The sequence below is a fragment of the Monodelphis domestica genome, chromosome 3, assembly GCF_027887165.1.
Source record: "Monodelphis domestica isolate mMonDom1 chromosome 3, mMonDom1.pri, whole genome shotgun sequence".
NCBI lineage: Eukaryota > Metazoa > Chordata > Mammalia > Didelphimorphia > Didelphidae > Monodelphis > Monodelphis domestica.
This window is the reverse complement of record NC_077229.1, coordinates 74958781-74971769: the sequence shown is the minus strand read 5'-3', so window position 1 is coordinate 74971769 and position 12989 is coordinate 74958781. Positions and strand designations below refer to the sequence as shown.

At 45.6% G+C, this 12989-nt stretch overlaps 1 protein-coding gene across 2 annotated transcripts in view; it reads left to right on the top strand.

The window, feature by feature from the left end:
- Positions 1-6509: 6509 nt before the first annotated feature.
- Positions 6510-12989, top strand: part of MBD3 (methyl-CpG binding domain protein 3) — a 29004-nt gene continuing 22524 nt past the window's right edge. The window contains exons 1-2 of one of the 2 annotated variants that reach the window (XM_007489291.3): positions 6510-6934; positions 12031-12190. In XM_007489291.3, the coding sequence (XP_007489353.1) occupies positions 6921-6934; positions 12031-12190 (174 nt within the window). In that variant the 5' untranslated portion in view covers positions 6510-6920. Of the gene's footprint in view, positions 7031-12030; positions 12191-12989 lie in introns of both variants that reach the window. The other variant, XM_001363658.5, reaches the window with a different exon arrangement.

Sequence of the window (12989 nt, the reverse complement as noted above, 5' to 3'; positions counted from 1 at the left end):
TATTATTTAATAAATAATTATAATAAATTAGGATACAGTCTCTAGAGAATTTTAATCCTAACACTACTCTTTCCAGTACTGGCTGCATCTTCATTTATTTCACTCTATACTGGTGGGGCAGGGGAGTTAGAATACTCATTTTGAGGCAGAATCAAGATGTGGGAGCAAGAGTTGGTATTTTTGCCCAGTTCACCCAACATATCTCCTCCACAACAATCTGAGAAAGGTATTATCCTGAATTCTGACTGAGAAAGCTTAGAAAAAAGTCATAGTCATTCTTCTAGACCAGGGAAACTTAGGAAGATAGCTGTGGACCCTGGGGAGGGGTCTAACCAGCAGTGCAGCAGCAGTAGGGGCACACAGCTGCAGCAGCATGGATGCCTAGAGACAATAGAGGGCTATGACCAATCACCAGGGCTGGAAGTATCAGAACAGAGGGGACCCCACTGGGAACAGGAATGAGTTTGGGACCATAGTTCTAGGCCAGAGAGAAATAAGTCACTGGCAAGAGAGGCCCTAACCATTTATGAGCAAGAAACAAGGTCCAAAACTTAGCTGTGTGTCTCTGAGCCTTAGAGCAGAGTGGGAACTCAATACTAACCTTTAGCCCTACACATAAGCCCACAGTAGAATAACCAGGACAGAAGATGAAGACCAAAGAGGAGTCAGCAGTTTAGTGACTCTGAACCTATAGAACCTCCTAGTGGACTAATAGTGAGTCCAGCAGCAGTCTACTAAAACTCAACCACATATAGCCAATGAAATCACACTTGGGTCAGGAACTCACAGAGCTCATAGCAAGAGGGCAGTGAGCAAACTTTTCCCCAGATCATACCACCTTGGAAGTACCCAAAACTTACAGGTCATGATTCCATGTGACATTAAAAAATTCATTAAAAGACTGTGAAAAACAAACAAACAGAAGAAAATGTTAAATATCTCATAGAAAAAAATAACTGACCTGGAAAATAGATCTAGGCCTAGAGAAGAAGGGTCCTGGGTTCAAATTTGGCCTCAGACACTTCCTAGCTATGTGACTCTGGGCAAATCACTTAACTCTCATTGCCTAGTCCTTACCACTCTTCTACCTTGGAACCAGTTCACAGGATTGATTCTAAGATGGGAGGTGAGGTTTTTTTGTTTGTTTATTTGTTGCTACAAGCAACCAGGAAAAAACCAATTTAAATATTAAGGAGCCACAATTAGGATTACAGAAGATTTGGGTACCAGCACTGTAAAGAAATGAAGGGCTTGTAAATTGGTATTCTTGAGGGCAAGGAATCTAGGATTACAACCAAGAATAACTTAGTCAACAAAACTTAGTATAATCCTTGAGGGGGAAAAATGCACATTTAATAAAGCAGAATACTCCTTGCTCTCCATCACCAGTTCCAGTACTCGCCCTATATCACTCAATAACCTCATCTCCTCCTTCAAGGCTCATGTTGTTTACAACTGCCACCTAAACAATATATTGGTAACTGCTATTATAGTCTTCTAGGTCACTGCTTCCTCAATGAGTTTGGTACATGGCTCATGATTTTTCTCTATACCCCAAATTCTGTCTTCATACTAGGGGACTTCAACATGCTTTCTGACTCTCCCTCAAATACTAACCATTCAGTTCTTCAACCTATTCACTTCCTAATACTTATTCCTCCAGCATACCTCAGCTACAAAGATAGTCATACTCTTGATACTTCTACCACCCACAAATGTATCACCTCCATGTTAAAGAATTCCAAAATCTCCCTATCCAATCATAATCTATTGACTTTTCACCTCTCCCTCTGCCTTCCCTTAAATAATCCTACTCTTCATCTGTACCTTTGACCCTTCAATTCTCTCCTAGGCCGACTCTGAATTAGCAGAATGTTCTTTTCCACATCTTGACCCCTTGATGAACCAATTCAACTCTACATAGGCCTCTCCTGAATCCCTAGTCCCCTTATCATTTCACCCATTACTCTCTGCCAAGCCTTAGCCTTTTACGCTGATACCTTTCAAACCATTTGCTACCTTCAATCCTAAACACATGTAGCTGAAAGAAGCTGGAGGAAATCACAAATGTTCTACCTCCTTACCTCTACTTAAAATTCCTGGCTTCCATCCAAACACAGCTCAAATTCCACTTTCTGAAGGAAGCTTTTCCTGATCTCGTCTCCCTGACCCCAAGCCTTCTTGGTTTCCTTCCATCATCTCAGGATCCTGTATCTATTTATTTACATGTTATCTTCTCCATATGGGCAGCTAGGTGGTGCCACAGAGCCCAGAGTTCTGGGCCTAGGTTCAGGAAGATTCTTCTTCCTGAGTTCAAATCCAATCTCTGGTATTAGCCGCATGACTCTGGCTGGGCAAGTCACTCAATCCTGTCTGCCTCAGTTTTCTCATCTTTAAAATTAACTGGAGAAGGGAATGGCAAACCACTTCACTATCTTTGCTAAGAAAACTCCAAATGGGACACAACTGAAAAACAACAAACATCCCCATCAAAGTATATGCTCTTTGAGGATGTGGACTACTTTAGTTTTGTCTTTGAATTCCCAGCACCTAGCAAAATGCCACAATCCAAAGTAGATGCTTAATCAATGCTTGTTTAAATGATTATATTTCTACTCCCAAGGCTTAATATTCCTGGACTATAAAATGTACTTTGCTTCTAGTTTCTGAATTGAATGAATGCACTCATCCATTCATCTGTGATTTATATCCAACAAGCATTAATTCAGAAACTACTCTGTGCCAGGCAAGTATACTAGGTGCTGGGAATACAAAGACAAAAACAATATAGTCCTTGCCTTCTGGAAGCTTATATTCTTTTTCTTAAATTCAGTTTTGTTTTTATTTTCAATTCTGAACACTCTCCCTCCTACCTTCTCTTCTCCCACCCACTGGAGAAAAAAAGCACAAACAAAACCTGGTTACAAATATGCAGAGTCAAGCAAGACAAAGTCCTGAATTAGCCTTGTGAGCTTAGACTCAAAATGGCAGTAAGACTTTTGGGACATTCTGTATATATCTTCTTTTTATTTATTTGTGTATGTGTTGTACTCCTCTCCCTCATCAGAATGTAGGCTCAATTTACAGCTTAATATGGCACTAAGATTTTGGGGGGGGGGGGTCTGTAAATTTATGCCTCCCCTTAAATAATACAAGTAATTGGGGAGGAGCACCAACTGAGGAATGCCCAAAAGCTTCCCATAGTGGGTTGTCCTTGAGGAGAGCTTTGAAGGGGATTGCAAAAAGGAGGCATGTATGGATCAAAAGTAGAGGGCCTGAGGGAGAGTAGTAAGTAATCAACCTGGAATGTATCTGCTGGATTCAGACTGTAAAATGCTTTAAATGTCAAATGTGGGAGTTTGTATTTTTTCCCTAAAGGCTATTGGAAGCTCTTATGGCTTCTTGATCAAGAGTTAATAGTCATTAAGCCAGGTACTTGGTCAGATCTATGCTTAAGGAATATCAATTTGGGAGCTCCTAGAAGAGGAAGGAGAGGAGACCTGAGGCTCAGAAAAGTTAACAGAGGTTAAAATAGGTGGGTTGGACAAGATTCTGGAGGACCAATGATGAAACATACTATCCAACTATGGACAAAAAGGTGATGGACTCAGGATATCAACTTGGATGTGTATTTTTTTTTTTAACATGGCTAAATTGTGGGATTTGTCTTGCTTGACTATGCATATGTTTTACATAGTTGTGGGGTTTTTTCCTCCCTTTGGGAAATGGGAGAAAATTTACTTTTCAGCTAATTGAAAAAAATATTTAAAAAAAAGAGGGGGGATTGGACTAGATGATCTCTAAAATATCTGCCACAACAAAAATGTTAAACAATGACTTTATATATAGCTCTGTTTCTTGCACTAGAGGTGATACAAAGTTTCAACATAGTCTCTCCCTCAAGGAACTTAGACTAGGAGGATAATACTATTACAGGACTTTATGGAGATGGATCTGAAATGGGCTTTAAAGGATGTGTAGGAATTCAGCAGGTAAAGAAGAAGGGAAGAAAGGGCAATCCAGGCACAGAACACTGAACAGAGGCAGATTTTGGAAGTATGAGTGCCAGAGTTTACTTTGGCAGGAGGGAGGTGCATGGAAGGAAGGAAGGAAGGAAGGAAGGGAATAAGCATTAAGTGCTATGTGCCAATCACTGGACTAAGTCCTTTACAAATATCTCATTTGATCTTCACAATAACTTTGGGAGGTAAGTGCTATTCTTATCCCCATTTTTAAATATAGGGAAACTGAGGCAGACAGCAGTTAAGTGATTTACCCAGGTCCATGTAGTTAAGTAAGTATATGAAGCTGGAGAAGCACTAGGTGAAAACTATAAAAGTTCATTATCTCAGGGATATTTTATTAACCTGTAAGAGCTGCTTTGCTCTTGAGTAATAACTGAGCTTTGAAGTGTTTCCCTGTAGAATCCAAAATAAGGACTTGTGTGATACAACTGGATATGAAAGGCATGAGGGAACCACTGGAACTATTGGAGGTAGAGAAGCTGGTGCTCAGGCACCCCTTCCTGGAAAACTTCAAAAGCATCGTCCAGAGAGGTTCTTGGTTAGTCAGACTGCTAGTGTTTGGGTCATTTTTTCAAATAACACTCACTGATAATCCCATGGACTTAATTGTAACTGGCTTTGTCACCTTTATCTTTCCATCTTTGTTATTTTTAAAGCCCATCTCTGACATAATGATCAGCCCAGTAAGGGTTTTGGGGGAAGGGCTCAGAGACACTAGGCAGAACTACTCCAAAGAAGACCACACACTCTTATTAGACAACCTCAAAAGAGGGATTCTCCTTTGTACAAACACCAGCTTGCCTCCAATTATGCCCCACCAACATATGCCATTGAGTAGTGTTTGTGTGATGGATGGGGGATAGTGTAGATTGTTAGTGGGAGTAAATGGGCTGGTCTCCAATGAATGGGGACATTGCAAACCACTAGGAGGTGTGGACGGATTGGTCGCCAGTGAGGAAGAGCACTGAGTCCCCAAGGAGAGTGGACAGGCTGGTCCCCAGTGAGGGGGAGAGAAATTGTGGGTCGAAGGGTTATAGAATGAGAACTGAGACGTCAAAGGTCATTTAGTCCAACCCCCTCATTGTACAGATGAGATGTCACAAAGAAGAGTAGGCCGGCTGGTTCCTAATAATGTAGGGGTGGGGGATCCTCACTCTTCAGAGGGGGCGGATAGCTTGGTCCCCATTGAGGGGACATTGTGTGGTCAGGCATTGGTTCAGAGTGGAGCCGATCTCCAGTGGGGGAGGGCGGTCGGGCGGAACCTCCCGAGGGAGCAAGGGCTAATTGTCGGAGGGGGCGGGGCGTAGGGTAAGACCCCCGGGCCGGCAGGGGGCGTCCCCGGGGGCCGGGGGCGGGCCAAGGAGCGCAGCGCAGCGCCGCGCCGCGCAGCCAGCCCGGCTGTTGCCCCAGGCGCCTCGTGGCGGTGGTGGCGGCTGGAGCAGCGGTGGTGGCGGCAGCGGGGCCCGGACTCGGTGGCTGGCGCGCGCGCTCGCCCCGGGAGCGCCAGGTGGAAGTCGGTGGCGGCAGCGGCAGCGGCGGGGCCATGTCCAAGGCGTGGGGGCCCCGGGGGCTCCTGTCCGGCAGGAAGCAGCGCGCGGCGGCGGCGCCGAGGTGAGTGGGGGGCGCGCGGGGAGCTCGTTGGCCCGGGCGGGAGGGCGGCGTCCTGCTGAGGTGAGGGGCCGCCCCGCGGCGGGCCGGGGGCCGAGCCGACGCAGAGGCGGGAAAGTTTCTCCCGAGCGAGCTGGAGGAGTGAGCGGGAGGAGGAGGAGCAGGAGCGGAGGAGGGAGGGGGCACGGAGAGCTGAGCGGGGAGCCGCGCGGCGCAGCCCCCGACGAGGGGCGCCCGGGCCCCCGGGCCAGCCCAGCTTGGTCTAGCCCCCTTCTCTCGGGCTGCCCCGGCGGGGTTGCCCCCGGGCTTAGAGAGCGAGTGCGAGCTCGTGCCTGGGGACCCTGACTCAGGACGCGAGTTGGGGGTCGGAGTTAGGGGCCGCGGGGGGGGGGGGGGAAGGCGGCTCGACGGCCCATGGGGCGGGAACTTGATGGCGGTCGCGGCAGCTGCGGCGTTGTCCCTGCGCCGTGCTGCGGCCCGTGTGCTTTGGGCGGCGGAGGGATCCAAGAGAGACCCCGCGGGCAGCCCCTTCCCCACCGCTCCTCCTCCTCGCCCTCCCCTGGACCCTCCCCTCCTCAGCAGCCCGCGCTCTAATAGGGGGGGTTAGGGAGTGGCTCCTTGGGCGTCGCGCGCAGCCCCTGGGTGGCAGTTTTTGGGTCGGGGGTGGGCTGGTGAGTCGGATATTGCGCGCCCCCTCGGCCGCCGGCTCCTGCTCTCTTTTCCTCGCGGGCGCCCGGCTCTGTCCCGCCCCCTGTAGCTCCCCAATGGGGCCCGAAGGCCACGCCCCCTCTGGCTGCGGGGGCGGGACTGAGACCTGCGGCGTGCTAGGCGGATGAGTTGGGGAAGGGAGGGCTGCGAGGGGGGTGTCTGGGGGCCTGAAGAGGAGGAGGAGGTGGCAGCGACGGCGGGCACGAGGACGCGGGCGGGGGTGGGGGGACGAGCGAGCGCAGCCCCGGAGAGCAGCGCGCGTGCTCGTTGCCTCTTCGCTCGCTCACCGGGATGGGGGCGGAGGGCGGAGGCCGGGAGGGCGGAACAGCCGCGGAAAGTAGATTCAGCGGCGGCGGCAGCGACCGAGGAGGAGGCGACCGCGGCTGGCCGGGGTGGCAGCAGCTGGAGTGGTTGCTTCTTGACCTTTTCCGGCGGGCTCAGCTCTGGGAGGCAGGTCGGGGTCGAGGGGAGCCGGCGGCGGCAGAGACAGCGACAGCAGCGGGGCCAGCTCGGCCCGGGGGAGCCTGAGCGACGAGGAGCGACCGCAGCGGCGGGGGAAGCCCCTGTGGCCGCGCAGCGATGGAGCGGAAGAGGTGGGAGTGCTCAGCTCTCCCCCAGGGCTGGAAAAGGGAAGAAGTGACCAGAAAGTCGGGTCTGTCAGCCGGCAAGAGTGATGTCTATTACTATAGGTGAATGGACCATTGGAACCGGGGACGGGGGGAAAGAGCCCACGAAGCCCGCGGGGCGGGGGCCCGGCTCAGCCCGGCTGGACTCGGCTCGGCTCCCTTCCCCCCACCCTGCACTGGCCCCTGCAAGCCAGGAAACTTGCAATGGGCTGCAGTAGCTACCCCCATCCCCCTTCTTCCTCAGCTTGCAGCTGCTGCCCAGGCCAGAGCCAGGGCACTGGGAGTCGCCTGCTTCATTACCGTCCTTTAATGTAGGGCGACAGCCAACCTCTGGGACTGGCCGGGCCCCAAGCTGCCTGCAGCACCCTTCCCCCTTTTTCCCCCCCTGTCCCCCAGGGCTGCCAGGATCCAGTCTGGCAAGAAACTTGCATGTGCTGCTAGACCTGCATGCCAGGAGAAGCCCTTTATGGAAAAATAATAGTCATCTTCATCTTCTCTTCTGCATTCCCACTCCCCTAATTTTTTCTCCCTAAGCTACCTAGCATGACTGCATGCAGGAGAAATAGGAAGCCTGGGTACAGCAGCTGGGGGTTGGGGGGTAGAAATATAGTCTTTATTGCAATGTCTAAATTCACAAATGATAGATTGGTGTAGGCGCTGTTGGAGCCACATGGGGTTCCCTTTCTCTAAATGCAGCTATTGGAATACAAACTTTAATAGGCTTCTAGAGCTGCAGTCCGCTTTGTTTAATGCAGCATATGCGGTGCAGGAAACTTGACTGCTTTATCCGATTGTGAAGGGTCCCTTTATTAGACATAGCCACGAAGTGTGGAACACACAGTGCCCCCTAATCCATTCCCCAGCCCTTTGTGTGTTAGGGAGGGGCCAGTACTGGACAAGCTTATTATTTTAAAGAATGCAAATGAGCCTTATTGAAGAAATTTATGATAGTTTGTCACTTATAAAGCTTAAATCACCCGGAACCCCAGGGAAAGTATTTTCTCCTTTGGTCACCCCAGTTCTGTCTTGGAGCACATAGCACCTGGGGATATACTTTCTCTTCACTGCCTCCTTCCCTTCCCTTTTCTCTCTCCCCCCCTCCCCCCCCCCCAGTTCAAAGGGAGTCTATTTGGCTTAGGCTTTCAGAGGGTAGGAACCAGAGAGGGAAGGCGGTCCTTTTCTCCTACCATAACAAGAATAGAACAAAGAGCTAGTTGCACATTTTAGACCATGCACCTGGCATTGGCTGGCTGCACTGAATGGTCTCCAATCCATTTGTTTCAGTCTTTCCTGAAATTTTCTCACTCTTGAAAAATAGTTTGCCTTTGACAGCTTTTATTTTCTCCCCTCAAGTCATTCCAAATTTGTAATAATGACATTACTATAGCACTCTACATTTTATAAAGCACTTTCTTCAACACAGTTTGTTGTAGATCTGTTTTTTGTCCCTATTTTAGAGATGAGGAAACTGAGACCCAGGGATTGTGATTTGCCCAGTCATTCAACTAGTAAATGTGACTTGAACTCAGGTCTTCTAAGACTGAGGTTCTTTCCACCACAATAAGAATAATAGGGAACCTTAATGAATAGTCATTAAAGATTTGCAAAGCATTTTGTTGCCTCTTCACAGTGGAGCTTCTAGTGCAGAGAATGACAGAGCTAGTTAAATCAGCTATTAATTGTGATTTGATAATCATAAGTAAAATGAACTCAAGTTAAATCCAAGGATGCGCTTTTTAGCAATGCTGTAATTTGATTTTAAGAAAAGGGTTGTGTAGATGATTTAATAATCTGGTGTCATGCTAATTTGGGGGGAAGCTGTTGGTCTTTTGTGGGTATCAGCTTGATAATTTCTTCAAAGCAGAAACTAGAAGACAATTCACTTATACCAAATGTGTCCTTTTTCTTCACTATGTTATCAGTATTTACTTGTTGGCATTAAATCCTCACCAGAAACTAACAATATTGACTTGAGAAAGTAATTGTTTTAGGCATGGGCTGCTGATCAGTTTCCTTGTGAAACTATCTGGCTGCCATCTATTAAGATGTTAATAACAATGTTGGTGCCTCCTTATGTGGTGCTTTAAGGTTTGCAGAGCAGTTTTACCATAGTACAGTAAGGTAGGGAAATTCTCCTTTTATAGATAAGGAACACTTCCTATTTGAGGGCTTATTTAAAGAGAGATGCTGCTGGTGGGGGCAAATAAGGGAAAGTGATAGGGGTTTTTTGTACACTTTTTTTTTCTCTTGTTAAAGGTGTCAGCATTTGTGAAAATGAGAATTGGCATTAGGTGTACTCTAAAATGCATCTAGCTTTAGCTTAATCTCTCTAGGAGAGTAAGAAAAAACTAATCAGTTCTTGGCTTCTGCAAGGGAGATGGGGAGGTAGATAACTAGTATTCCTTAAGATATAGGCTAACATCCTCAAATTAAGGTACCCATTTCAAGTAGAGAAACTGAGGTTAAGTTGCCCTAGCTTGTGGTCAGTAGCAGAGCCAGAACCTCATCTGGAATCATCTCAAGCTTTTTTAGTATTCAATTGTCAAATAAAATTTTAAGAAAAATGCCAATTGAAGGACAACATGATTTTCTATGGAACCCTTTTTTCCTTTGCATTTAGTATTTCTTCAGCTTTTCTGTGTTGCCAATTCCTGAATTTTTCCTTTCTATCCAACTTACCCCACTCCCTTTTTCTCTTGAGAAAACTTTTACATTATTGCCAATTGGTATTTGAATGTCCATATTGGATTACCAATAAAAGGATTCAGAACAGAGAGGTCCTGTTAAGACAAATGACTTACAGTGGTTAATGTTAAGCCATTTCTTCCCTTTGTATCTATTTTTTTGCTCCCTTTTGCCTTGAAAACATTTGTATACAAGATCTAGCATAATTAGAAATTAAAACAAAAAAGTCAATGGAAAATAAAAAAAATTTGTAGCTAACTTTTGTGGATGTTGGCTTTTTTTGGATCAGGATGTAAAATATGCTATGTGTTTCTTAGAGAAATATGTTTTTTGTAAATTGGACCCTAAAGAATTGAAAGTTATATTCATAGCAGGAGTGTTGCTGTATTAGAGTGGGTTGGAAATGCAGAAATAACAATGGATTTAAAAAAAAAAAAGATTATTTCAAATGTAAATAACTAATTTTAGGGGGCAGCTGGGTGGCTCAGTAGATTGAGAGCCAGGCCTAGAGATAGGATGTCCTGGGTTCAAATTTGACTTCAGACACTTCCCAGCTGTGTGACCCTGGGCAAGTTACTTAACCCCCATTGCCTACACCATATCACTCTTCTTCCTTGGAGCCAATACACAGTATTGACTCCAAGATGGAAGGTAAGTAATTTTTTAAAAAATAAATAACCAATTTTAAAGCAGGCAGCATTGTATAGAGGCAAGATTATTAAATGGGGACTCAAAAACCTGTGTTCTAATGTCTACTCTGCCCTTATCTTGCTGTGACCATCTAAGGCATGCCATTTCCTTTGGGGGTGGGGGCAAGCTTCTACACTGACAGGATCGTCTTAGGAGATCACTGAACTAGCTCCCTTAGTGTCAGCAAGTTAGTGAATATAGGAGATGGTTGTCTGCTGTTGCCCAGCTTATATATACTCATGGGCTCGGGACTATTTTTAGTACCACCAATTATAAAGGAAAATCTCTTGGGATGGGGACGGGACAGGGACAGGGCTGGGTGGGGCAAAGATGAAGGCAGGGTAGGAACGTATAAACTATTCCAGAACTTAAGAAAATAGAAGTTGCTGCTTTCACCTATACCTCTCATATTTCTGCTCCTAGTTAAGAGTTGATGACAATGCTGGTCATATATTATATGGAAAGAACAATGCTAGTTGGACTATTAAGATTTGTAGTTGGGATGACTGGGGTTCAGATCCTACTTTTCCTGAGCCTCAGACAGTTGCCTTAAAAATATCTAAGTTCTAGGTCATAAATGATATCTTATAGAATATACAATGTATATCTTATAGAAGATGTGTTTGCATGAATATTTCTGCTGTACAGATGACATATAGTATATTGTGTGAAATATAAATTGTTATCTGCAGGAACTAAGGGTCTTGTGGTTTGGTTTTTTTTTTTTAACCAAGTTGGTGAAACTAGGGGTTACATTGTGTTTGCAAATGTTTCTTTCTTGTAAGTGGAAATAAACCAGCTTGTAAGATGACAAGGTAGCTTTGTCTGACTGTCAGCCTTCTCATCAGATCAAAGGTTTTTAAAGGTATTGCTGTTACATTTTTGTGTAATATTGTATTCCTGCTTTGTCATTCTTTAAACTGAGGGAGGGGTTTATTGTTATTCAGAATTGCTCCTTGTTTTTTGTCCCAAAGGCCATAGGATTTAGAGTTGGAAGGTGCATTAGAATCCATTTGGTTTAATTCTCTCTTTTTATATGTAAGGAACCTGAGACCCAAAGAGATTAAAAAAAAAACCTAGCCTGATATCACACAAGTAGTAAGGAGCAAGTAGTAGAACTTGGATTTGAATCTGGCTCCTCTTCAAATTGAGGGCACTTAAATGTTTGTAGTATGAAACTTTCTAGGCAAAAATTTCTTCACTGAAATTAAAATGTTAGAGGGAATGGGCAAGATCTTCAGATGAGTGTGTTGACTCCTGATACCAAATGACCTTTTAAGATCCTTCCAACTCCAAGATTCTATGATATTCAGATAAAGGGGATGAGACATTGCACTTGATATAGATGGGGAAAGTTAGTTCCCCATCTAAAAAGGTGATTGCATTGGATAATGCAATTTCAAGGGCAAAGGATCACATTCAGCTTCATTCTCAGATTGGTAAGGCTAAGAAAGGACATGCTCCACCTTTACCTTGGCAGCACCGAAATGTATCTTGAAAATGAGGTCCTCGTTACTCTGTGACCTCCTGTAGTGTGCTAGAGGAGAAGGTCTTGTGGTTCATTCCCCATCTATAACAATGCTTCACTGTAATAGTGATGTATTTAATGTTCTGATAGCACTTTGGATGCAGAAAGATGATGAAAACCTGCCCTACAAAATGGGAATTTTCCCCCTTTTCCTTTATAGCCCGAGTGGGAAGAAGTTCCGAAGCAAACCTCAGCTAGCTCGTTACCTGGGGAGCTCCATGGACCTGAGCACTTTTGACTTTCGAACAGGGAAAATGCTCATGAGTAAGATGAACAAGAATCGGCAGCGGATGCGCTATGACTGCTCTAACCAAGCCAAAGTAAGGACCCTCTCCATCGCAAGCTTTTGTTCCTCTGGGGTAGCCGTGACCCCCACTTCTGGGGTTTCCTTTCCCAGTAATCTCTGTAGACTTGACTCTTGCAAATTTCTCTACTAAAGAGTTTACAAGATTGTCTCATTCACATTGAACCTTTTTAGATCCTGATTCTGGGAGCCAGGGGGTGGAAACCACAGATTTCTGCTTGATAGAGACTTCTGAATGGTCAGAACTCTCCTTGAGTGTGATGGGTTAGCCCCAGAAGGTGGAGAGCTCTCCTCAAGCAGAGGCTGAATAATCCTTGTTCTAAATATTTGAAGAGATTTTGTTTAGGTGTGGATGGCTTGGACAAGAGGCCTTGAGAAATCTGTATGTAACTGAGATTCTGGAAAGTTGTATGAAAAGGTAATAATGTGGGGTGAATATCTGTGTGCACAATTGTGTAACCTTTGACTCAGAGCCAGCCAACGATTAGTCATGTGATTGAGGTCAAGCCACAATTTAGAGCCTCAGTGTTCTCATCTGTAAAACAGATCTCAATACCAGGACCAGTCTCTCGGGTCTGTTTTGAAGATAGTGCTTTATAAACTCCAAACACTGTGTGAAACCAAGTTATTCTAATACAGAAGGGGCTGAGTGATTATACTTAGTCTAGATTTTTTTAGCTTATATCCTCACATTTGGCACTTTATGGTTTACAAAGTTTGCACTCATTATCTCATTTGGTCCTCCCAACAACCACTGATGATAGATAGAACCAATACTATTGTACTTGAATAAAGATACTGAGATGTACAGAGGT